Source organism: Diorhabda carinulata, chromosome X (genome assembly GCF_026250575.1).
Source record: "Diorhabda carinulata isolate Delta chromosome X, icDioCari1.1, whole genome shotgun sequence".
Classification (NCBI taxonomy): Eukaryota; Metazoa; Arthropoda; class Insecta; order Coleoptera; family Chrysomelidae; genus Diorhabda; species Diorhabda carinulata.
The window spans coordinates 5136491-5161349 of NC_079472.1; the positions used below are offsets into that span (position 1 = coordinate 5136491).

Here is a 24859-nt window from a genome sequence, read left to right on the forward strand (position 1 = left end):
ACAGGGTGTTAAAATTATTTATGTAACCTAATGTTCAAATGATCTAATAACTAAATTGTAAAGTTTTTCCGGATAATTTCTTATACTTTAAAGACACTTTTGGTCTATTAGATTCAATCATTCCTAAGCCAAACCTTTCAGACAACCACTGAGAAGTACGAAGGTGGTTCAAATATAAACCAGAATTTGGCTATAAAAAACTTTCTTCTTATTTTTTTTAGCATGCGTCATACTCTACACATTTTCCTATATTTCGGAAGTTTTTTTGGTATGCGTTTTAAACTACACATATTTCTATCTTTCCGGAAGCTTTCTAGAACAATACCAATGATATTTTCTTGAATTGAAAGATGATGATTATTCAGGGAAAGAAGACTTATATATCATACTCTATTCTTTTCAACTTTCGCCTGATTTTCTCCAAATTTTGTACTTCTGGTATTTTAGTGTTTTCTTTTAGTTCTGTTGGTCACTACTTCATAAGGAATCTCTGCGCTTTTACTGTCCTGTATGAATCTTTGTGCCTTGAAAAAGTAGTGATCGATATTCATTTTCATGTTGTTTTTTCAATTACAAGAGACTTCTTGTATTTTTCCTTTTATTTATTTTTATGTATTTAGCACATTACATCAGCTATTCAATCATTATTAATCTTGCAATTATTTCTTGAACTTCAATATCAGTATTTTTTGTACACATTCACTAATTCATTTGTCTTTTTTATCGCAATATTCCTCTAATTACCACTTTCCATCGTAATTCTCTTCTAAAATATTTGTTCGTAGTTTTTAGTTCTATTTGTGTCTCGTATTATTCATACGTTTTCCTTAATCCACCTTCTTGACTCATTCCCCTTTCTTTAGTAAGACTCATTAAGACTAAAGCTGTGAGACATGTACCAAAATCCAGCAGACCCCATGAAAAGCCCGAGTTCATCCATTATATCAGCCCAAGATATATTGGATATTAATTTTAAAAGCCCATTTGACGGTCAATTTTGTCTGAAATGCATAGAAGCCAATACAAAGTTGGAAAAAGATCGAATTCTATTTGAGGCTCCATCTTGGGCAACACCAATGTCTCTCTTTATTTGAGACAATCCCACTGTATTAAATAGCAAATTTTTGACTCATTCATATGTTAGGTTTTTGTGCAATAACTATCTAACTTCGGAAAGAGGACAAAGCTACTAGATTGTAGCCAGTCTCCTACAGAATATTACATGGAATAGAAAACCCAGCTCGTTTGGTTGTTCTAGTGCCTTATATAAATATCCGTATGTCATGAAATCTAGTCGTTTTTCTCAAGTGAAAAAGTGTCCATACAAGAAAAACCAAATGAGCATCAACCACTATATGGATGAGTTAAATTCTGATCGTTATTTGAAACGCTACATCAACCAGCTGGTCGCTGCGCTAATGTTGTTGCGCCGATAGTCACATATTTATGGGATTTCGTCCACAATGTCATGCAAATTCGTAATTTTACAATAGTCAATAACAGTACCAGCTCCAGTCATTGATTCTCATACCGTCCAGCTAGATGTATCGACCAGGGTCGATAATTTTTGAAACAAAAAAATAATAGTAGGATGAAATCCATTGGAAAAGTATGAGAATATATCTCCAGCGAAGCTATGGAAAAAAATCAAATGATAAAGTTATGGGTAATGAGAAGATTTACAAGTCTATAACACATTTTCCATATAACCTCAAAATTTATATGGAAACGTTTTTTTTTTCACAAATTTTGATGAAAACTGATTTAAAAGATTTATTTTCCAACCTTATTTTGACTTGATATCGAAAAGGCACCCTAATTTTCAATTAAAAATTTACTAAACGGAATATTAGTTTTTTTATATTCTGTGAGATTTTTGTTTGTTGAAATCTTTTCTTTCTGATGGTGTGAATATTACCATGACTATGAATTATTTTCTAGGAAAAGGAAAAAAAACGAAGAAACGAAAAGTTTTATTTGTACAATTTTCTTATATTTATTAAAATTTTAAACCAAATTATTTTAAGTATGGTAAATAGTATACGGAAACCTCGAGTCTGTGTTTTCCTCTTCTGACCAGTCTTTCTGCTCCTTCTGGGATAAAAATTCTGGTTTTTCTATTTTTTGGGAGATTAAAACGTAGTATTCCATCTTCATATTCGACTATATATGCTTCTGAATGAAATATTTTGGTGTTGAAAAATTGTTAACTATGTCAGGCTTAGGGATCTGTCCAAATAAACTATAAACGCTTCTTCTTATTCCATCTCATAAGTCATTTCAATACAACTAACATAAAAAAGAACAAGTGTAACTAATGTCAAGAAAATAATTTGCTACAAAGCCATTTTGATATTGTACTATTACAACCTATTTTTAAACTCCTAAATTTTGTGCCTGAACTATTGCGACATACGACAATGAGGAATGTAAAGAATTATCCCACAACAACAAGAATAAATAACTCGAAGTAAATGGTGTAGATATTTTTGACATTACTATTCAATTTAATTGATTGTAAATTGCATCTGCTTAAAAATATATTCATTTAAAGATAACTTATTAAATTTTGATGTTACTTCGAACATTTTTCATTCCACTGGTAGTTTATTCTAAGTATTATTAAAAAATAAGACCCAATATCCATGTTCGTCCATTAATACAGGGTGTTCTTTTATAACTGTTGCTTTTAGAAAATTAAATCGTCATTACTTCATGATTAAATATATTTTTGAAATTTTCGTGACAGCTATTTGGAAACATTTTAAATACAATGAGCAATTTTGTGTTTAAAAAACGGTATATCTGAAATAATATAAATAAATAAATTGAAGATTAGCAGATATTAATTAATTATATTAATTATAGAGCGTATCTCTTTTTGATTAACACTAACTATAAAACATGTATCAAAACAGGTTTTTAAGTTCAGACATAAATCTATCTATCACAGTATCATGTAAAAACAATCTCTTATTTCCTAATTAATTAAAAAATACAACTATTCAAATTCATTATCATCTTCAAATATTAATTCTTCGGTCGTACGTAGAATAAAATCTCGTTGTGAAGTTCCTCGTTGTCTGCTTAAATAAGTGTGTCAGCAGGATCATGAGCAGTCAGTCAGATCAAGAATTAAGAAAAAAAAACACGAAAAACACTCACATACATTTAGAATATTATGCGCGGAATGAAACGCGCACCATCGCCTCCACATCTTTCATCCAACCAAAGCGAGTTTATGCATTCATAGTTTACTTTTATATATATACAAATAACGGTACTTTTTAGTCCGGTAAATAAGAATCCACTTGTACTAATTATCATTAAAAATTCCTCAATATACAGTAGAGTTTCTTAATTATTATCATATTTAATTAATTATTTTGAATGTTTTTTAATTATATTAATTGATAAATTATTTATAATTGCTTACTCATTCTGACTGAAGTTATTCGATATATCGCACCCCTATTTCAATAATGCCATAAGCTCTTAAATGCCAATTTTACAAAACAAAAACGATTGTGAATGAATGTTTTCTAGATCAGTTAATTCGGTTCTTAGGCGTATTTGAATATATCTTTACTGATTAGTGATATACAATGTAATGTAAAATCTACAGGCAGCTTAAAAAAAAATTTCTTTTTAATGATATGGCACTACCGTTGATTTTATTTAGACTCGTTGAGTTAGGACTTTATTTGAATGTTAATTTAATGTAAGATCGCAATATAAAACCCCAAAAACGTTTAAACTAAAACCCGCATACAAAAGTTGTGTTTAAACTTAAGTAAATCTCCGTTTAATGTAAGAAAGAAAAATATAAAAAAAATCAAATAATTAAATTAAAAGTTCTTTAATCTAGCATAACCTGATGAAAAAGTTTTTCTTTTGGTTTGCGTCAATCTTTGGCTTAGGTGTGTAGACCTGATTCAGACCACCTCTTCGGAATATTCACTCTGATAGAAGGTTTTCAGTTCAAAGGAAAAGGGTTTTTCCTTCTCGTAACTCACGACTTATATTTGAAGGTAAAACTTGTATTCCATTTATGTTTTTGTCAAAGTTGTTGCAGATCTGCGTCTGAAAATTTTTTATATTATAAAAATTATTATGGGTAATGGCACTACATCTTCAATATGGCACTATTGAAATAGGAGCGCTATATATTACGAAATATGGATCTATCTACCAATCAACTGATGAAAAGCTTTATAAAAAGATTAATTCACTGAACGATTCAATTTCAATTGACTAATGAATAATAATATCTACGAAACAACCTGTTGACCTGTTAACATCTAATACAAACTATACTTAAATATACTATTTACAAAATATCAAAGATCAAAATGGTTCTTAAGAATGGAAAATCTCCGCGTGAACTGCTTTATCAATCAATTTGATATTGCATAATATCAAATTTCAAAACAAAACAACAAGTATTAAACATCTGCTTTTTTAATTCATTTAGAAACATTCATCATTCTTTAGGGTTAATAAAATATTTCCTTTCCTTGAAAATGATCACTTCAAATAACTGGAATTTCAAAGCTTAATTCTACTGAATGTATCATGATATTCAATGTTTTGATTTTTTCATTAAATACCAGAGTAGTTTGTCGAAAGAGAGGGGCAATTCTGTAATTGCCTTAATCCTGAGACCATACATCAAAATTATACAGGAATCTGACAGACAAATTAGTTTTAATACTTTTAAGAAGAAATTTTTTCGCTCCAGTAAAAATCCCATGAAGTAAATTAATTTGAAGTCATCTGATTGAAGACAACCAATCAGTAAAATATGAAAACAAATCCGCTGAGCTGTTTCCACTTTATCACGGTGTTATGGATACTTATTGATTTATTCAGTTTCAAATATTCAATATTTCAAAATGTCACGATTCGGTTGTAATATTGACGAAAATATTAATGAAATTATACAGGGTGTCCCAGAAATTGCACGCCAGGCTGACACGGGAGGTAGATCAGCTTTAGATCTATCAAATAAAAGCAACATGACCTCAGTAAAAGTTTTTTAGTTTTCGAGATATTAACACTTTTAGGTTTTTTCAGAAAATCTCTACTTTTTGCCCTATTTTTGTCTGTTATGGGCATAAAAAACCTCTAATTTATAATTCTATGAATATTATACCATTTTTAAAGAGCACTAAGTAGGCTAGTTTTTAAGAACATTTTCTGACTCAGTCTGGTACATTTTTTTTTCACAGTCGCTAACCAAACTTTAGTTAAGGTTTTCGCTTTGAAACAAAAGGTAAGATTGAGTTGTTTTTTTTTGTTAATGTCGTGCTACTTTTTATTAAAATGAATACTGGGTTGTCTCAACCAACTATTAGTGGTAGCCCAGAAAAAAAAGAATTATAAATTAGAGGTTTTTTATGCCCATAACAGACAAAAATAGGGCAAAAAGTAGAGATTTTCTGAAAAAACCTAAAAGTGTTAATATCTCGAAAACTAAAAAACTTTTACTGAGGTCATGTTGCTTTTATTTGATAGATCTAAAGCTGATCTACCTCCCGTGTCAGCCTGGCGTGCAATTTCTGGGACACCCTGTAGAATCAAACATACTAAAAAATACCGTTTAAAGTCAAAAATTTGTATATCGCTGATGAAGCTGATGCTTGACTGACTTTTTTGTATCGATGGTTCAACTGTTACTATAATGACAGACTCAAAATCAGTTTCACAAGCTATCCAAGCGTCTCCATCAAATATTTATAATCAAGAAGTTATTTTCGAAATAAAAAACTCATTGATAATTAACTATTCTCATATGAGTAAAAGGTCAAAGCGACATTATAGGTATCTAGAAGGTCGATCACGAGGCGGCAAAAGAAGCTTGCAAATTAGATTTAAGAAATTCATTGGAATCAGATCGAGAGAAGCTTAAAATAACCTAAGCAAAACATCATTAAATCTCTACTTTCAGATTCACCCAAATCTACCAAATAGAATTCCACATATAACTAATTAAATCAAGGGTGTTTTCCGGTGACCTTTATAAATTGGGTATTTTACCATTTTAAAGCGTAGCCATGAGCGATACTAATCATACTTTTCTGAAGTAGAAAATTGAAGTGGCTATATCTAATTTATACATTTTTTTGATTGATCGTAACTTTCCTCTTTCAATAAATATTAGCTCTCTCCTAGCAAGCACAAATAAAGCTATTTTAGATACTATAAAAAATTTTATTAAGGAAGCAACAATAGTTCTTTAAAACATGCACATTGATCAGATACACAAAAATGTCTGTGGCCAATAGCCTAGTCTGAGACCATCCCTACTCACCCAAAACGATGGTTCTCTAACAAATCGAGTTGAGTATTACCCTGTATTCAGCAAGAGTTGCCTAGGAAGTTGAAGAATGTGTACTGAAAGCAAATTTTTAATAGAAAATAACGACAGCAACGTTTGTTGATTATTCGAAAAATTAATGTCAAAAAGAGGACCAAATATTAAAATCTACAGATTATTCCTAAGAATAAATCATCACTGGAAATCCGAAAATGATCATTGGTATGATACTATGCCCATTGGTAGAAATACGATTCAAAACTCTAGTTGAATATTCACGAAGAACTTCATAATCAAGTTATCAACAGCATGCGTGTTGGAAATATGTCTTCATTAGTTATAGAAACTAACACGGCTGTATCTTCACAAAACTTTTCTAATTGTTCTTTTTTTTATTGCACGTTGAAATAAATTATAACATATTTCATAACTTATACGGCGACGGTCTGTTTCCAATCAACAGACTTTCGAAATCTGTTACTAGTTTTTTCGAACAATTATCAATGTCGTTGGGTTATTACTACTAAAAACTGTTTCCGTTGTTGATCAAATATGAAGAAAAATAATTTTGAGTGTTACTTCAACATTAATTTTACCTGTAATTGAAGAAACTTGAGAAAAGTTATGTAAATATCATTCACAATGTACTTCTTTCTAAGGAAAGATTTGTAATTCCCTATTTTGAAATGTGGCTTTGTAGATTCTAAATCAAATGTGATTTATTTAAACGGAAAATATTTCCCCTTGGTCGCAAATATTCCAAAAAATTTATTTCCTCTCCTGTTTCTGGCGTTAGATGGCTAATTAGATATTGACGTCATTTCGTTAACATACAGTTTGATTCAATTAAACACATGTAAGAACCGATAAATAAGTCCATAGTTAAGACATTATATATAAAACCGATATTTTCCCAGGAGAATAGTGTCACTCTTTGAAACTCTTTGAAACGATTTTTGATTACGGTGAATTTCTGCACATGATTTCTTCTTCCTTTTTCTTTCTTCAAATGTTTATGATTGTTAACTTCTTGCCTTAATCTGGTCCATCCTTTCCTATTATTCTTGTATCCAACGTATTGATTATTTACTTTTTCATGTCTTCCCTCACTTAGTCTTCTCATCTCAATCTTCATAGTCCTGATGGTCTTCCTTCCATTAGTTCTCAATTTCCCTTTTTTTATTAACTCTCTTCGCTTCCATACCATTTCTACATCTGAGGTCCATTTGTTTTCAATTCCTTATTCCATATCCTTCTATATCAATTCTCATCAGTTTTCTTTATCACTAATATTATGTGTGAAAATCCTTGAGGCATTTTTTTACTTTGTAAGGATTATAAATTCCACGGTATAGCTAACAATAATCGCTACTTAGTTGATTTTTCTTTGGTTTTGTCTCTGACAGACTTATAAACATTTCAATCTACTCAATTTCAATGACTTTATGCAGTCATTTCTCACTCACTCACTCTTCTGATTAGTTTCTTTCATTAACTATGAATAAGAGACAAACCCGATCAATAGTTTCGTAAGCAGCAACAGATCATTACCATCAATACCGATCTAAAAAACATTCTAGAGTAGGGTGGAAGCAATCTGAGTTTAATGCAGCGAAAACCCAGGCTGCTGTTTTTTAAAAAGATTTAAAATATCACCATCTAAGCAAATTCGCTTGTAGGGTGTTGAGGTTGAGAGTATAGTCACGCGACTGTATTAGCTGAGGCAGCTTCACAAAAAATTGGAGGCCTTCTTAAGGCCTTTCCTCCGCAACAGCTTTTAATCCTCTAGAAGGCCTAGATTGATCCATATGTGGTCCGATATTACCACGGAAATCCAAGCCCTCCAACATAATCCCACCTAGAGCATTATTTGCAAGATCTGGCTCATGAGCACCAAGAAAGGCAAGCCTATGGATTCAGGTACCAAAGTATGTCTGTTCCTAACAATACCACCTCCATGAGCTCAAGATCAATATCCACAGTTATCTCGAACTACTCGAGTTTAATAAGGATCGTAAAGAGCTTGCTCTTTACATAAAAAAATGCCTATTTGAAACTCTTCACTTCTTATTTTTATGATGATCCGTTAAAATACTTGTGCTTTTAATCTTTCCATTTTATCAATTTGATTTTTCCAAACAAAGAGTATACGTAAGGTTATCCAGAATTATAAAATTTAATTTCTAGAGCTAATATTATACGTGAAAATAAGTGTACAGTTATTTAAACTGAATAATGCGAGAAAAAAACTTCTAGGGGGTTGAATTGAGAACCTTAATTTTCTAAACCTCCACCTATCATACCAAACCATTAGCTCATGAGAATTAGACATAATTAACGGTATCTTTGCTTCTCTAACAGCTCTTTTTAAGACACGACACTCAATTTACTAAACACACTGCATATATGAAACTGCATTATAATTATCTGTAATATATTACAACTCATATGTTCACGAACTATTGCGTTTATTAATTATTGTTATTTTTTTTCAGATTTGGAGAATAATCTAGCCCATTTAATCCAGATGCAGCTACCTTAACAACAACTCACACCTCCTGAGTACTTCCTTGATGGGAACAATGAAATATCCCACTTTCTCTCAAAGTACCAGTATGGCAGTCAATAACGGCACGCATGTCGACGACGTCGACCCCCTTTTCATCTCCTCCTGTTGGGGCTCCAATATACAACCTGAATTCATAGACGCACATAAGCTCCTCCTCGACGGTCACATCAATAACTTGGGTAATGATAAACTATTATTGGATACCACCCTCGAAGATGATGCCGTAATAGAAAGTAAAGATACTATGGAAGTGTTGGACAATCTTATTTTGAGCGCGCAAAATATAAATACTAGTCTGGCAGAATTGAAACCTTTACCACCTTTCACAGGTTACACAGCTAATCTCAGTATTAACGGTATACCCGGTCACCATTATCATACAATATCCCAAAGAATTCCCGAAGGGACCAACAACAATTACAATAATTTTAGTGAACAAAACATTGTATCTAGTTCGACGTGTAACGCAAATGCAGACTCAGCTAGTGAACAAAGTACTAAGGCATTTTTTTCTAGTGACAGTTATACGGATTGTGTAGATCCCGATTCAGTATCTTCCTTAAAATATGAAGATTGCAGTCAAAATGCCGTAGATTCTGAAACGACTGTGAAAGAAGAAGAAGAAAATGAAGAATATATGGAAGATATAGCGGCGATAATAAGTTCAGCTATAGCTGATACAACTACTGTTCCTAATAATAATCCAGACAGCGAAGGTCCGACTTGTTCGAGAGGTAGCTGGATGGATTTAGACGCATGGATCGATGACCAACAAAAAGGTTTATTAATAACGCAAGAAGGTTTATCTGAGTTCGTTATACCATCGGTTCAACCAATCAACGTTCAAGTACAACAATCTAGTTCGACGTTACAAACTCTTCTAACCCATGGATATATGCCTTTATTGCAAAATAGGCTACAGAACGGTCCACCTATTAAACAAGAAATGCCCAGTTCTACGAATTACGGTAACGATATGATATCAACGAGCAGTCCTCCTTCTAACGTAGTATCTACGACGGATAACCTCTTAGTAACTGTCAACGGAAGGTTCCTCCCACAATACATTCACAGTTTAAATGACGACCACAGGATAACAAGTCCTGATATGCTTCAAAACTATCCTCATACGACAACCACCACACCTAATACCCCTAAAAAATCCCGAAGTAGAGCTCAGAAGAAGCAGCAGCAACCAGCGACTTCTAGTGTTTTCCAAACAGACCAGACTTTAGGTCTTTTGGGTAAAGAAAAACCGGTACATCGATGCAATATTTGTAATCGCGGATTTTTAAATAAGAGTAATATAAAAGTTCACGTCAGGATCCATACAGGGGAAAAACCTTTCCGATGCGATACGTGTGCGAAAGCTTTCAGACAAAAGGCGCATCTTTTGAAACATCAACAGATCCATAAAAGAATCGGGCGAGATTGAAGACAGACAGGTTCAGTTTGTATGGAACAAATAGCAGGTTATAAAATTCGATTATTTGAATGGAACTTTACTGGTACAAAATAATGAATATAATCCGTCCAAATCAAATTTGTCACTTCAAGATCTCTTTGTTATCAGTAGAATTCCATTTCATTTATTGATCAAAACATATTGAGTAAGCTGGATCAGACCAAAAACGAAATTTACAATTTTTCTGATAATTTTATAACCGATACATTTAACTAATTACTCAATTACCCGGAATAAATCATTTAAGACATAGTTATTTTATACAAGGTGAGTCAACCTATAATTTGTTTCATGCTAGAATTACGAATTTACTTGTAATGTGAAATTAATAGTAAAAAAATAGTTTCTTCTTATTTGTGTTATATTTTTACTTGGTTTCTTCTTCTATGAGATGCTAAAATCAATTCGTGTTCCACTCAATTTCTATTGTTGTCGATTGTAGGCTTAAAACAAGGTAGTTAGAGGTCATTACATGTTCTAAAATCTTAATGATTACCATGCATTTAGCTGTTTTTATTCTGAGATCTTCATATTATACTTTTTCACTGTGATATTGAATGTATGTGGTTGTTCGTTGCATATAAGGCTTTTTTAGGTTAATAAAGAAACATACTACATAAATATATTAACAACGTCTGAGCATGACAGATTTTTTTCGTTTTCCAGCAATTTTCAGTTCCAATTGAAAAAAACAAGCAAAAATTACACCGAAACAACCGGTTAAAATATTTTTCTCATATAAGATGTGATGTACGAACCACATGTAACGGAATTTGGTGGGTAGAAATGTTAAAAAAAACCCAAATGTTTTGCCTTTAATCCTAAAAATATAAAACTACCTTTTGTAGACAACTAAAGTATAATTATTATGGAAAAACATATCCATTTTTCAATATTATCTCATAATATCACACCTTCACACTTTTCTCAACAAGGTTCTTGTTTTTTTTATTATTAAAACTGAAAATAACCGTTAATTGCTAACATCATTGTAGACCGAGTTATTTTTGTAAGTTTGGAAACACGAAACTCTGTATAATTAATTGTGGTCATTGCAATGAAGGACTCGTCAGGTTGTGCAATATCTTCTCAATCGTTTTCAATTGATTTCTTTCTTTTTTAGAGCCGTTTTTTCTTATCAGTGTATTGTGTTGATTGTTCTATCATCTCATGAATCAAGGTTTATGACAATGTACCTTTTGCTATAAAACTTTGCTAAACACTCAATTCAAAAATCTTCACGCCACTGTTTTATTCAGTGGGACAGCAAACGTGACAATCATCTTGCATACAGCCAAATTTCGAGATAGTGTGCAACTTACTGTACGTTTTGAAGTCCAGTATTGCCTCATGGAATTTCTTCACCATTTCTAAAGTCGTCTACTAATTGCGATGCTTGTTTTAGCATTCTATAAAGGCCCGTATAAATCTGCTACCCATTATTCCATTGTTATAAATGAAGGAACATAAACTATTATAACAATATCCAATTTTCTGAATTATTACAAATTTACTTATATAGTTATCATCTTGGATCTTTCAAAACTGATAAAGTTAAATTTTCTAATACAAATTCAGAACTAATGGAATCTCCCAGGTATTCTATTGATTGTTAGTAAATTATTCTGCAAATTTGATTGATGATAACAACAAACTGTTCATTTATTTGAAAATATATATGTATAGAAACTATTTATAAAACTGCATTTATAAAATCGAACGAGTCCTGAAAGGATAATAATTTGTTGAATTTTCAAAATAAAATACCAACTAAATTTTAAATAGAAAAAAAAACTTGTAAATGTTTTGTTTTTGGTCTAATGTCTTCTAACGTGCTATAAAAACAGGTACCTCATTGAGAATCTCAAAAAAGAATCCCATTTATGGACAATGTGCAATTATTATCTCTAACAAAGGCATGTACATATTTCATATGAACAAATCTTTTTTGAAAAAGCAATTGTAATATCTAGTCATAACTGTGCAAGAAAATAAACAATGGTTTTATCTATGAAAACTTGAAGTTGCTCTGGTTAATTTAATTAAATCAGATAAATGGCGATAAAACGTACAGAAGAAATACACATTTTATCACATACTTTTTTAGGTGATAGAAATATGTATATTTCTTTATTTTGCAACTTTTATCGTTTATATATTCTTCGTCACTAGGATTCAAATACTTTATTATTACCGCTTATCTTAATAAAGTTTTTATTTTATTTTACTCTTATCGAAAATCACCTGTTTATTACTTTTGTAAAAACTATACTTATTCTTCAATAGTAACAGATGATTTCGAGATATTGTTTGTTAATTTTATTTAAAAAGTTTTCTGTTAAAACTAAACCTGACCGGTTCATAGATAATTTTATCTATATCTATGAATTTATTGTCCCCATAAGTTCAAAATTTTAATTCGAAATTCCTATAAAACAGTATATTTATGATTAAAATATTACAATTGCATCAATTTTTTAACCCAGTCATTTATTAATACAGTGCTTCATTTCAATATTCGTGTACAAATACTTTGGGAAACAATAAATATACTTCAAAGCTATTTGCAAAAGACAAATATCTAGCTTTTGATCAATATATTTAATTCTTAAAGTATTTCTTCAACTTTCCAATTAGTAAAACTACAACACAATACATATATAGTTAAAGATTTTATTACAATTTTCTTACTGTACCGATTGAGCCCTTGTTATCTCCTCCATCTATAAGGAATAATTATTTACTGTTAAGATGTTATTATTTTTAATAATGAATTGTACGACCAGAAAAACGTAAGAAATAGTCATTTAATACTTATCGGTATAATATGGTGTAGTTTAATAAACTGAAAATGGAGTTAAATCAAGCACTAGTCGCTCAAGAAGAATTTATGATAATCAAATTTGAATTATTGGTTGTAATTTACTACTCCAATTTCAGGTCGGAGTTCCATTTTCTTCCTAATATTCTTTGGCTGTTTCTCGTGATTTCCCTCTATTTTACCATTGATTTTCTCCCTATTTGTTTCCTATGAGAATTCTAGTAAGATTTTAGGTCTCGTCTGTTTTGAAATTAGCGTTTTTAATGAAGTTATCTTCCAAAAATTATTAAGAAAACTAATTCTAAAACACAAGAGACCAAAAATCAAGAACATTAAGATACATTAATACATCAAAAAGTCCAAGAAATAAGAAATTAAAGAAATGTATAAATATTTATATACGTCCAATCCTCATACTTTGGAAACCACTTGTATATCGGTATTTTTTCCTTCGATTGCTCTGCTAAGATATTTTTTGATTTCATAAGCAATGTCTAACAACTTTTATCGCCATTTTTCCATATTTTCTTCTTCTGCTCTGATTAATATCAACATCTAGCGATAATCTGGGGCTGTAGGCTTTCTAGCTGTCTTCCACGTGATAATAAAAGATACTTCGAATTTTCATACTCACTACTAAGTCTAATAATCTTCGAGACTATTTTTTTTTCTGGTCTAAACATATTTCATACTGTAACTCTATATATTTCGTTTTATCTTATATCCTTCATTCTCGGTTCCTTATGAAAGTGTATTAAACGGCCTGTTTAGATTTAGTATCTATTAAAATCTTAAGCTGTGTCCACACTATGTCGATCGACTGGTGTTTTTCAATACCGAACGACACTGCTATCTCCAAAAACCGTCATGTCTTTTATTTTTATAGTTCGGATCACTGGCGTTCCACAGGTAACTCCGATCACGAGGTCGAAGCGACACGTTCACACCGCTGCTTTCGATTCGACTCCCTTTGATCAGAACCGCCCTGATTCGGTTCGGGTTCGACTCGACACGACATGGATCGAAAAAGTCAGGCGACAAACTTGTTCGACAAAGTCGAGTGATGTCGATCGACATAGTGTAGACACAGCTTTATATTTCCTGCCTAGATTTGATGTCAATATTTCATACGATATCGAATAGTTGAAATGAAAGTACTGTATATTTCAATAAAATCTATACCCTGCCACAAAAAAGGTGTTTCAATATTTTGAATATCATTTACAATAGATAAAATATAAACTAAATTATTGTTTATTAAATAACAAAATATTGAAACAATTAGTTTTTGCTGTATTTCGTTTAGATTAGCCCTAACATATATTTGAAATTCATTACTTGTTTTTTAAAATATTGTCCCACTATTCTTATTGATATACGGTATGAATTTTCGAATTCAATTCCATTTCTTTTTCCCAGTATGTACTTTTATTATTTATTAAAATATTTTTTGAGGTGGTAAGCAAAATTAGTATACCATTTTTGGAAAATTGAATATTTGGGTCTAACCTAAACATTAATTTATATAACCTCTGCTTCAACTGTCCAAATATATTATTTATTAAACTTTTAATCTTGAAAAATATGTAAAAAAGGAATAGTGTTTATTTTTCTCAGGTTTTGTGACACACAGTTTTGTGATAGACATACTTAATATTTAAGTAAAGTAATTGTGCTTTCACAAAGTTCCCTAAACGTAAAATCTTATTGATTAATATGCCGAAATATGTAACTATCAAATTATTCTATAAAATATAGTCTTAAGATGGTAGATTTTGGAAATTGTGCTTTAAAATTGAGGAAATTTAACAACACAAAAATGATTATTTTTCTACATATATTATTCTCAACGATTTTAAAGCAAAATACCAAAATACCGGCTTACAAATAATTATTGATGAAGTTCATATTTTTATACGTGTACAATATGTAAAAAAGACAATTCAGAGAAATCTATATTTTATGTATTCCATAGTTTTCATCTTTATAACAACGAATTTTTTGTACTTTTTGTAAATGTTTGTAAATTAGTGTTAGTTATTTATTTTGTTCTTGCGTTTTTATATTAACTTCTGCCTATTTAATTGAAATTATGGTGAATAGATCTCAATTTAAATACAATAATTGTATCATGTAATTGCAACATATATTAACTGATTAGATCAATTTTCAACATTCAAGAGGAAATAATCAAAAATTAGATTTTCTACTTGCACGTTTTAAAACACGTATTCTCCACGTATTTTTCATCACTTTTGATCCTGATTCTGTACTGGCCAATCCTTTTACCCCGCCCCTGACACACAAGAAAAAATTGCCAAGATTGTGACACATTTTTTTCGGCCCAATACGAAACGAGAATAATCGCTTAGCCACCGTATTCTCTAGATTTAGCACCCTGTGACTTTTCCTCTTTCGAAATTGAAAAATCTACGTCTGGAATCGCACTATGATTCGACTAAAACTGTAATAAGTATATTACGTAGGGTACTGAAGGTCATTCCAACCGAAGCTCACAAAAAGTGTATGGAAATTAGATTATGAGAGATTCATCAACGTCTTATAGATTCTAAAAAAGTATTGTACGGAAGAAAAATTGATGCGGAGTAATAAACTACAAAAGGAATTAAGCACGGATGTAAATTAAGCCCATTATCATTAAACATAGTTCAAGATGAAGCAATAAAAATAACAAAAAGTTAAATAAAACAGTGTAGAGGCGTAAACTGGAAAACTTTAAAATTTCTGTACTACTATATGCAAATGACATAGTAATAGATGAGAAAATTTTTAACTCAAACTTTTTTCTATACCATGACTGTCTACAAATATAGAATATAAAAATGAACGAGCAAAGATTGAGATGATATTAATGAAACTCAAAATAACAGTAGAAGAATCAAAAATAGAGCAGATCAAAAGTTGGAAGGTGGAAAACTGGAACAAGAAATAAATGATAGTATTGTAGAATCTGGAAACAGAACTGCAACTAATGAATATTTTTTTGTCAAATTCAATCACAAGGTAATCTCTTTTTAGGTTAACACAGTTTCCCCATTAATGCTTTAATTCTAAAGCATTCTTCAGCCTCAGAAAATTAGTGGTTCACTGCACATTACTTGAAGAAAATCGTTTACCATCAAGCGTACCAAAGAGTTTTTACTTCGGTGATAATTTCCACAAGAATTTCGTCTCAATTTTGCTGTTAGAAATCAGTTGAAGAAACCAACAATGTTAAAACCACAGACGTTTTCGTTATTATTATTATACAGAGGTTGTCTCATAAGTAGTTACTGACAACGCATACGTTTTTATAATAAATAGTGTGGAGTGCCATAAATATGAAATTCTTGAATAGTTAAGACATTATTGGAAACTAAAGTTTATAGCAGCCGTAGTAGTAAGGAATATATGTAAAATTAAAAGAGAAGACACAGTTATCGTCCACTTACGTGGGATATTGTGGTTACAAGGAAAGCAGCAGAAAATCAACCTAGTATAAACACTCGCCGATTATCAGACTCCCTCAGATCTTCTAAAGATACCATACATAACCGTTTAAAATCAGTAGGTAAGATCTATATATGTTGTCACACAAACTAACGGAGTTTCAAGCGAATCGTCGAGTGAAGGTGTCTAAACAGCTCCTTGTCCTGCAGAAAAATGTATGTTTCATCAGACGGATTGTTACTTGTAATGAAAAGTGGATTTATCTTAACAACCCGATCATGGAAAATCAATGGTTAGACAAAGGACAAAGCAGAACTCGTCAAAAAAGAGGTCGAAAATCTTGTACGTCTGTTGGCATTATGTGGTCGAACTATCAATGCCGAGGTATATAGTGAACAACTGTTGTGAGAATCTGCACCGTCAGATTACTATTAGATTCATGGTGAGATTCTTGCATGAGATATTGAAAGTGCAGTGCAACAGTATTTTGAATCTAAGCTCAAAGAATAGTTTTACCAAGGTCTCAAATACACAACAACAAACAAACAAAAGTTCTTTTCTTTTTGCTCTCATTATTTCAGATGGCATTGTCTATAACAATTTGGAAAAATGATCGTCATCTATTTGGTTCCATTCGTTTTTCAGAATATTCCAAAATTGTTAAGTAAAAAAAAGACACTAACTTCCCTGACCAATTTGTCTCACAATTTCATCGAGTTGAGGTCGGGCGACTATGATGGCTAAATCATTGCTTTCAGTACGTTATTCCTATCCAATTCTTAAAAATACTCTTTGCATAGCTTCGAGGAATGCTTGGGATCGTTGTCTGGAGGTTAAGTTTTTTTTCGAACGGCGCTGACCAGAACGTACTATATTTTCCTATATTTCTATATTTTTTACAGTGTTCTTTAATCGAAATCCCTTCAAATTTTACCAGGTTTCCAGTTATCCTTCCTCCAAAATATCCCCAAACCATCACCTCTGTGTTGTACATTATTTCTTTGGTCTGCACACACTCTACTCTTACACACAAAAACTTCAAGCTTTGGCTCTTCACTCCATAAAACTCTCACTCACTCTTCATGCTTTTTTATATTATTTAGCCAAAGAGTACCTCTTAATTTCATTTTGACTTCTTCACTGCCACCCATCAAAAAAAACAAATTTCTCTCAATCTCCATTTCGCTGTAGAAGTACTCAAAAACAGATCCCTAGATTCATTGATCTTAGCTGATATCTCTGGCCTAGTGAGTTGTCGATCACGTTTACTGATCAATACAATTCGTTTATTCGTTTTGCGAGTCCCCTCTGAAGACCAAGACTAAACTACAATCATAAATACATTATATACATAAACGCTAAACAAATAATTAGGAAATGATTATTGATTGATTGGGTTAAAGCCCTAGATTACGATGGGCATTCCTACAAATTTTAAGCCTGTATAATTATCTAATAAACAAAGTAAGAATTGGAAACTGACATTATCACTTGTCGAGTGTCAAGTTTCTAACCTACTTTGGTATTAATGCATCATTCAATATTAACATATCACTTCTTATTAGGGAAATTACCTGTTCATCAAGTTTTTTATTATGTTCGTTTTGTCAATGTCCCCAAAATAAGTATTTGTTCATGAAGAGATTCCATCATAGGAATCAGACCCATTTTCGGGTTAGTTCTTCAGGTGAAAAACAAAAAAAATACTGGAATTTCTAAGGATTCTTCCTTGCATTATCCTGGTATAATACAATGTTCAATTACCAAATGCGTTGGTTCAATTGGTATAATATTCTCTATTTGAGGTCAACTACTGTTGAATAGATATACAACATGCATCCGAAACATATATCTTGGTCTTCTTTAACACAAACTCGCCTCGAGAAGCCCCCTGTTAGATCTCTAATATATTGCGGCGGATCCACGTTTACGACGCAGAACCTCAACCATATTATGCTTGATTAATGTCAAACATTAATTCAAAGTTGTTAAATTATTTTATTTAAACATGGAACTTCCATAATCTACAGCATTTTTAATCTTCGATGGGTCAATACCATATCGTGTATTGTTTCAGGTGTTTTTGACAAAAGTGAATAAAGCATCTTGTTAGATTTTTTATGGGCAACAGTCAAAAAATGGTGGACTTATTGCACACGGAATATTCGTCCTTTGCCTTATACATGTGATTGTGGTGTAGCATTTTGCAACTAGCTATAGTCTATTTTGGGCTTTTATTGGTCTTTTATAATCATAAACTGTCCAGAACTATGGAAAAAAGTTTTAACTTGTGAAAATGATTAATGCTTCATCATTTTATTCCTCTCTCATTCATAAAAATAGACAATAGATGAAATATAAAAAAAACAAATACTTTTCTTGATTTATATTTATCAAATCGTCTGACTCTACCTTAAAAAACTTCACTTAGTGTTTTATCTAAAACTCATTTTTGTAGAATACGTGGTGTGGTGTTTTCTATGACTAATCTTAAATTCCAAAATATCTTTCTAAAACAACCAGTTCCTTTTAATATTTGATTTGAAACTTTTAAGAAAAAAATTCTCGCGTGTGTCAATTTTAATACTATAAGAATCTAGTTAACTATTTAATTTCACTATTTGATAAGAAATTATAATCAATTTCATACTTTTGTTCGCCAATGGTAGTACCACAAGGTTTTGGCTTTCAATGTGTCGATTCATCACAAAAAATAGCCACAGCTCAGCTCTTTTCGTTTATTATACTTCGAACAAATTATATATCATAAGCTAAGCTTGAAATGTAGTTTTCTGAAAAATAAAATCAATTATTTCGCTACTAAACATCATATTTCCATATTGTCTTTGAATACTGCATCTTGTGGCCTCCATTTTGATAAACAATACATCGTATTTTCAAGTCATGTACGTACAAATTGCGAACGGAACAAAAACGTGACGTAATGCGACCCAAAAATTAACAAATTTAATGTCAAAGGTGATGTGATATTTTCTCTTCAAATGATTATCTAGATTCGCGATTTATATTTCCCAAGTTCATGAAAATCATTTGGTACCCAAAGCTTAAAATTTTCCCAACTCAGAAATTGACAAAAAATAGATCAAAAAGTGTTTATAGTGAAGTCAGTAAGTTCTTCAATTTTTCCCAATCTACCGAGGTGAGTAAGAAATAAGGTTATTTCCAAAACTTCCTTCATACTTCCTAGTGATCTCTGTAGGACATGAGTGCCACCAATAAATCTTCAGGAACTTGTTTGTACGCGTAGTTACCAACTGAACGTGCTAAGTCCAAGAAAAAATAAATCAACAAATTTCTACAAAATGCTGCTAAAATTTTGAAAAATTAGCTAGAAGAATTCTGTTGATAGAGGATGGGCTTAATGATACGGTCTAGAAATAAATTGACAGTTTGGTCAGTGGAAGCATGCCAGTAAAGCACATCAAAGTTAAGACAATGTTCACTGTTTATTTTGATTATGGATATTTCTCGATCTCGAATATATTTAGAATCTTCAAATATTTACTTAAGTAGTAAGAAGAAGCTTTGACAAAAGATATTTAGTTGCTTTATCATTCCAATAAGCATATTCGTCAAATGTACAGCTTCAACAGCCCATGACTTCAAAATGTTTCTCAGATTAAACGTCGTTCAAAGGACACTGGTTTCGATGACAAAAAGATGCTTGATAGTAATGAAATCTAGTACTGGTACAAATATCATAGATCATATGTCACCAACTGAATTTTTTTTCTATTAATCACACCAAAATAATCAATCTTTATCTTTACATTATCTACTGTAACCAATTTCAAACATAGTTGCTGTTTTCGACTGGGAAATCTGAGATAATCTACAGGCTCTCTTTTGTTACATATATAGAAAACAAGTGATATTCTTTCTGAACACACTGTTTACACTACCACTACACCAACACTCATAATAACACTGTCTGACGCGCATTTCGATAACCAAGTTATCATCTTCAGAGACTAACTTGACTTACCTGTTTTATACTAAATTTTCCCACTAATGAACCTTCTCCCACGATAATTAATTTCAACCGGAAAATCTCTTTGACGGGAATCTTCAATTTTATTTCTTAACTATTAAACTATAAAGTGGGCTGTAAGGAATAGGCTCTTTGTCCCTATTTAAACTGTTCTTACATTTAATAATAAGCTTTCAAATCCATCAAAAAATTTATTATTGTATACAATTTTCCAATATTTCACATTATTTATATTTATTCCGTGATTACGGCTGTGTGATCCGTCCATATGTGCTCTTTAAACTGAACATTAACGGATCGCTTAGTCTGCCCGACGTACAAAAAGATTTCAAGGCATAGAAAAAGCTTTGGCAAGATGATGAAGTTATTACCAATCGGTTCTGACTTATTTCATGATGTGCCAAAGTTTTATAGCTGCGAAAAAATGAAGTTCTTCATGAATAATTTGAATATCTTACAAATATTATTTCAATTTTCAATAATTTACCCATGTTGACTAAAATTTCGCTGCAAAAAATGTCTTTGAGGTCTTTGTTTAACCAAATTTTCAATAAATATTCCTAAATATAGGATATGGTGTGAAAAATTATATGGGAAATTTGGACCAGTGTATATAATTTGTTTTAGAATCAGCTTCCATGGATCTAAATCGTCATAGAGCTTGCATATCGCTTTTTCTTCTTCCTTTTACAATTACCAACGTTTTTTCCAGATAAGTAATTTGTGAAAGCCTTGTCTTTAACTTAGAACATATATTTGTTCTGTTTATAGTATGGGGATCAATTTTATACTGGTGCAGAATTTTACAAAATATATTTTTGAAAGTGTTAAATGTGGTTAAATTGAAGGCACACCATATTTTTGTCCAAAAAACTATTCTAGATGTTTTCCATTAATTGATTTAACTGAATTAGTTTGTCGATTGTGATAATCATGTATAGAAATGATATAAATTATGCAATATTGTAAAAAAGATACGTTCTAGATTTTTTTTCACACAAATGTACAGGGTGTATTCGATGCACTAATAAAAAATATGTGTAACCTTTTTTAAAAACTGAATCATTTCCAGAACTGATAAAAAGTCTATTTAACCAAACCATTTGGAATTGTTTCATAAAAAATGTTGCAAAATGGGAGCTAATTAAATACATTTTATTGTTATATACAGGATGTTTCTAAATTCATTCGACAAAACTCAAGAGTATTAAATTAAAATATAGAAATATAGCGGTGGTCTATACGGCAGTTTGCGATACGTTTAAAGAATTCATGGTGGTTTATGGAGTCAAATGCCTTTTCATAGTCGAAGAATACTAATACTATGGGCTTGTTGCTCTCCACATTTTTTTCTATTAATTATTATATAACCTGGAAGTAACCATTTGTTCCATATTCGGTTAGGAAGCCTGCTTTTGTTCTCTATTTTGACATAAAACCAGTTTGTTTGTCTGTAGATCTGGGATGCTGCCTTTCGTGTACATAACAGTGGCATTGTTCCATAATTGTTGTTGTTTCTTTAATTAATGCTTGGAGGAAGAAACTACCCAACGATATAAAGGGTGTGTGAATATTTTTCATATCTCTATCGGTTGAAACATTAATGGGGGTGTTATTATCGTGAAAATTGCAATACAAGGAGGAAGCTCAGCTTAGATTCTTTCAGAAACACTATTTAACATAATGTCCATCTCATTTACAAAATAAACATGAGAGATGACGAAAAAATATAATCTGTAAGTGTGAACTCAACTTATGAAACTATTATCGAACGTCCAGAAATTTGAAATTATATGTTAATAAATATAACCATTTTTTCAAATTCTCACTCATCAATCAACTAGAGAAAAACACAATTAACGATAGCGATTGGTCCGGTATTCGTGTAGTATATAATTATTTAGAAATTTATTATCAAGTCGTCAATCAGTCACTTGATACAGTCGAGAGATGTCACACCTAAATTGCAAAACCAATCTGGTATCGATGGGAGTCGTACACCAGTCAAAGAAATTGAGTCGAATATTAGAATTGTGATTGAAATATATTTTTGGCCAATCTTTGGAATTAAACCAATCACTAAACAAAAAAAAATAATGATCTTTATTAGTTGAATGGATTTATTGTTAATCAATTTGCAGCTGCAAAATATTAAAAGCGCCATAGATTTGGTAGTATAGACGGAGATTATTAAATCTCCTGCATCAAAAATTGTTACAATTTGTAGACGAAAGCTTGTAAAAACTACAAAACAAATATAAAAATATACTAAATAAAGATGCAAATAAAACAAAATTTCAATATACAGAAGAAAATCACAATTAATAACAAAATGTTAGGTAATAATTAGTATATGAGTCTATAGCAAAATTAAACCAGTATACAGCATGCCCGGAATTAAATATTATTATTCGAATAGGAGTTGTTGACAGACTAGAAAGCACTTTCCAGTAAATATGCCCTCAAATTATTGCGGAATGCGGAAAAAGATAATATCCATTTGATTTCAATTGGCAAGTGATTGTACATTCTTTTGCATTGTAATATATTGAGCCCTCAACTAATTCTGAAGTGTAGTAGGTAAAATATATCATGTTTTCTAAATACCAGCAGCTGAGTTACTTTTTCATCTACCATGATGCTTCGGCGAATGATATTTGCTCCAAACTTCTGCTAGAAGGGTTCGACAATGAACAGTGTACTTTTTGAGGTGGTTAAAACATAAAAATTTTGCAATAATATAGACGTTTTAACGTTGTAAAGAACAGTGGCCTTGTTTTTAGGGTAAAAATAATTTTTTTCCATAAGCCATGTGACCACAAAGAAATATAATCTCTTTTCAGTTTCAGTTTCCAATTCTTCATTTCATTTTTATGCCATGGTAAAACCTCTTTTTTTTGTTTTATCAATATCAAAATTTTTATTTGCCATTTTAGTCTTCTATACCATTAAATATATAACCCGCCGCACAGTTTTGTTAATAAATGATACTATTTGTTATATCAGTTTCTAGATTTTCTCGAAAAAAGTTTTGCTTTGCGCTTCAAGCTTTTTTTGAAATTTCTGCAACGATACCAACATCTAGTTTCATTTTCTCATTAAATATTTTAATACATATCTCATCATCGTTGAAATCGCAGACAATAATATCTAGGTAATATCGCAAGTAAAAAGAAAATTTATTGAACCAATTCATATATAAAAAGAGTATTTATTATTTGAAAGAACTGTTGTGATATCAATTAGTAAATACACCACGGGTACTAATAGGTTGATACCCTCGGGAGACTTATGAATCGTCGGGCCAAAGGCTGTCGCCCTCGGGGCATAAAAATCGTACCCTTGATAGGGTACATAAATAACTATTGAATTTTTTACAAAATAAGTACATCAATTTTTTGTTGGGCTTATATCATTTTTAGCTTCCAGAGAAATACTTGATACCTCTGTTTGTAATCTTAAATGTTTTTAACGATAAAAATATGCTAGACAAATCCACTGCGTTTAACCTCACAATTCTCCGATAAAAGAGTGGTTTTCATGATATTTTTTTTCATATTTATTTTATAAAATGTTTGCACTGGTTCTGAATGAAATTATAAACATCATTTCAATACTAATTCCTAAAAAACTTTTAATTTAGTTTTAAAAAGGGATTACACGATTAATAAAAATTCTTATTTATTAAACTCTTGTAATATTTCGAAATTTATGTTGTGAATGTTTGATTTTATAAAAATAAATGTATAACGTTTATTCTTTGTTGTGTACATTTTTTAAAAAGACCTGGCTGAATTAACGTCCTGTACAAATTAGCAAATAGGTAGATGAATCATTTTTAAAGATGTTAGTCTTTAAGTATATTGTTATTCTTTTATTGTTGTTTTGTGTTGATTTTGTATTATAAACACCTCTATCTTTAATATAAAAGTTTCTAAATATCTCACTTTTATTTCATACATTCCTCTTTATAATAAACAGGACCGGATTCAGCTTTTTAGCAATCTTTAGTTGTTGGCCTATACCTCTTCATATCATCGTGAAACAAGAAAAAATGGAGGTAGTCATCGTATTTGTATTGTACAATAAAACAAAAAAGGAGCTTTTCAAGTGATATGATATAATTTTTCTTCAAAATCAATTTACAAAACCTTCGATCTTACTTAATGTTAATCTCTCATCGCTGATTAAAGCAGTTTTTCATACGGCGGATGCTGTAGAAG

General features: G+C 31.0%; 1 protein-coding gene across 1 annotated transcript in view; it reads left to right on the forward strand.

The window, feature by feature from the left end:
• LOC130901212 (ichor) overlaps positions 1-24577 on the forward strand; it is a 51123-nt gene extending 26546 nt beyond the window's left edge. The window contains exon 2 of the mRNA XM_057812410.1: positions 8815-24577. Coding sequence (XP_057668393.1) covers positions 8893-10323 — 1431 coding nt within the window. The 5' untranslated portion in view covers positions 8815-8892 and the 3' untranslated portion in view covers positions 10324-24577. The remainder of the gene's footprint in view (positions 1-8814) is intronic.
• Positions 24578-24859: the final 282 nt, after the last annotated feature.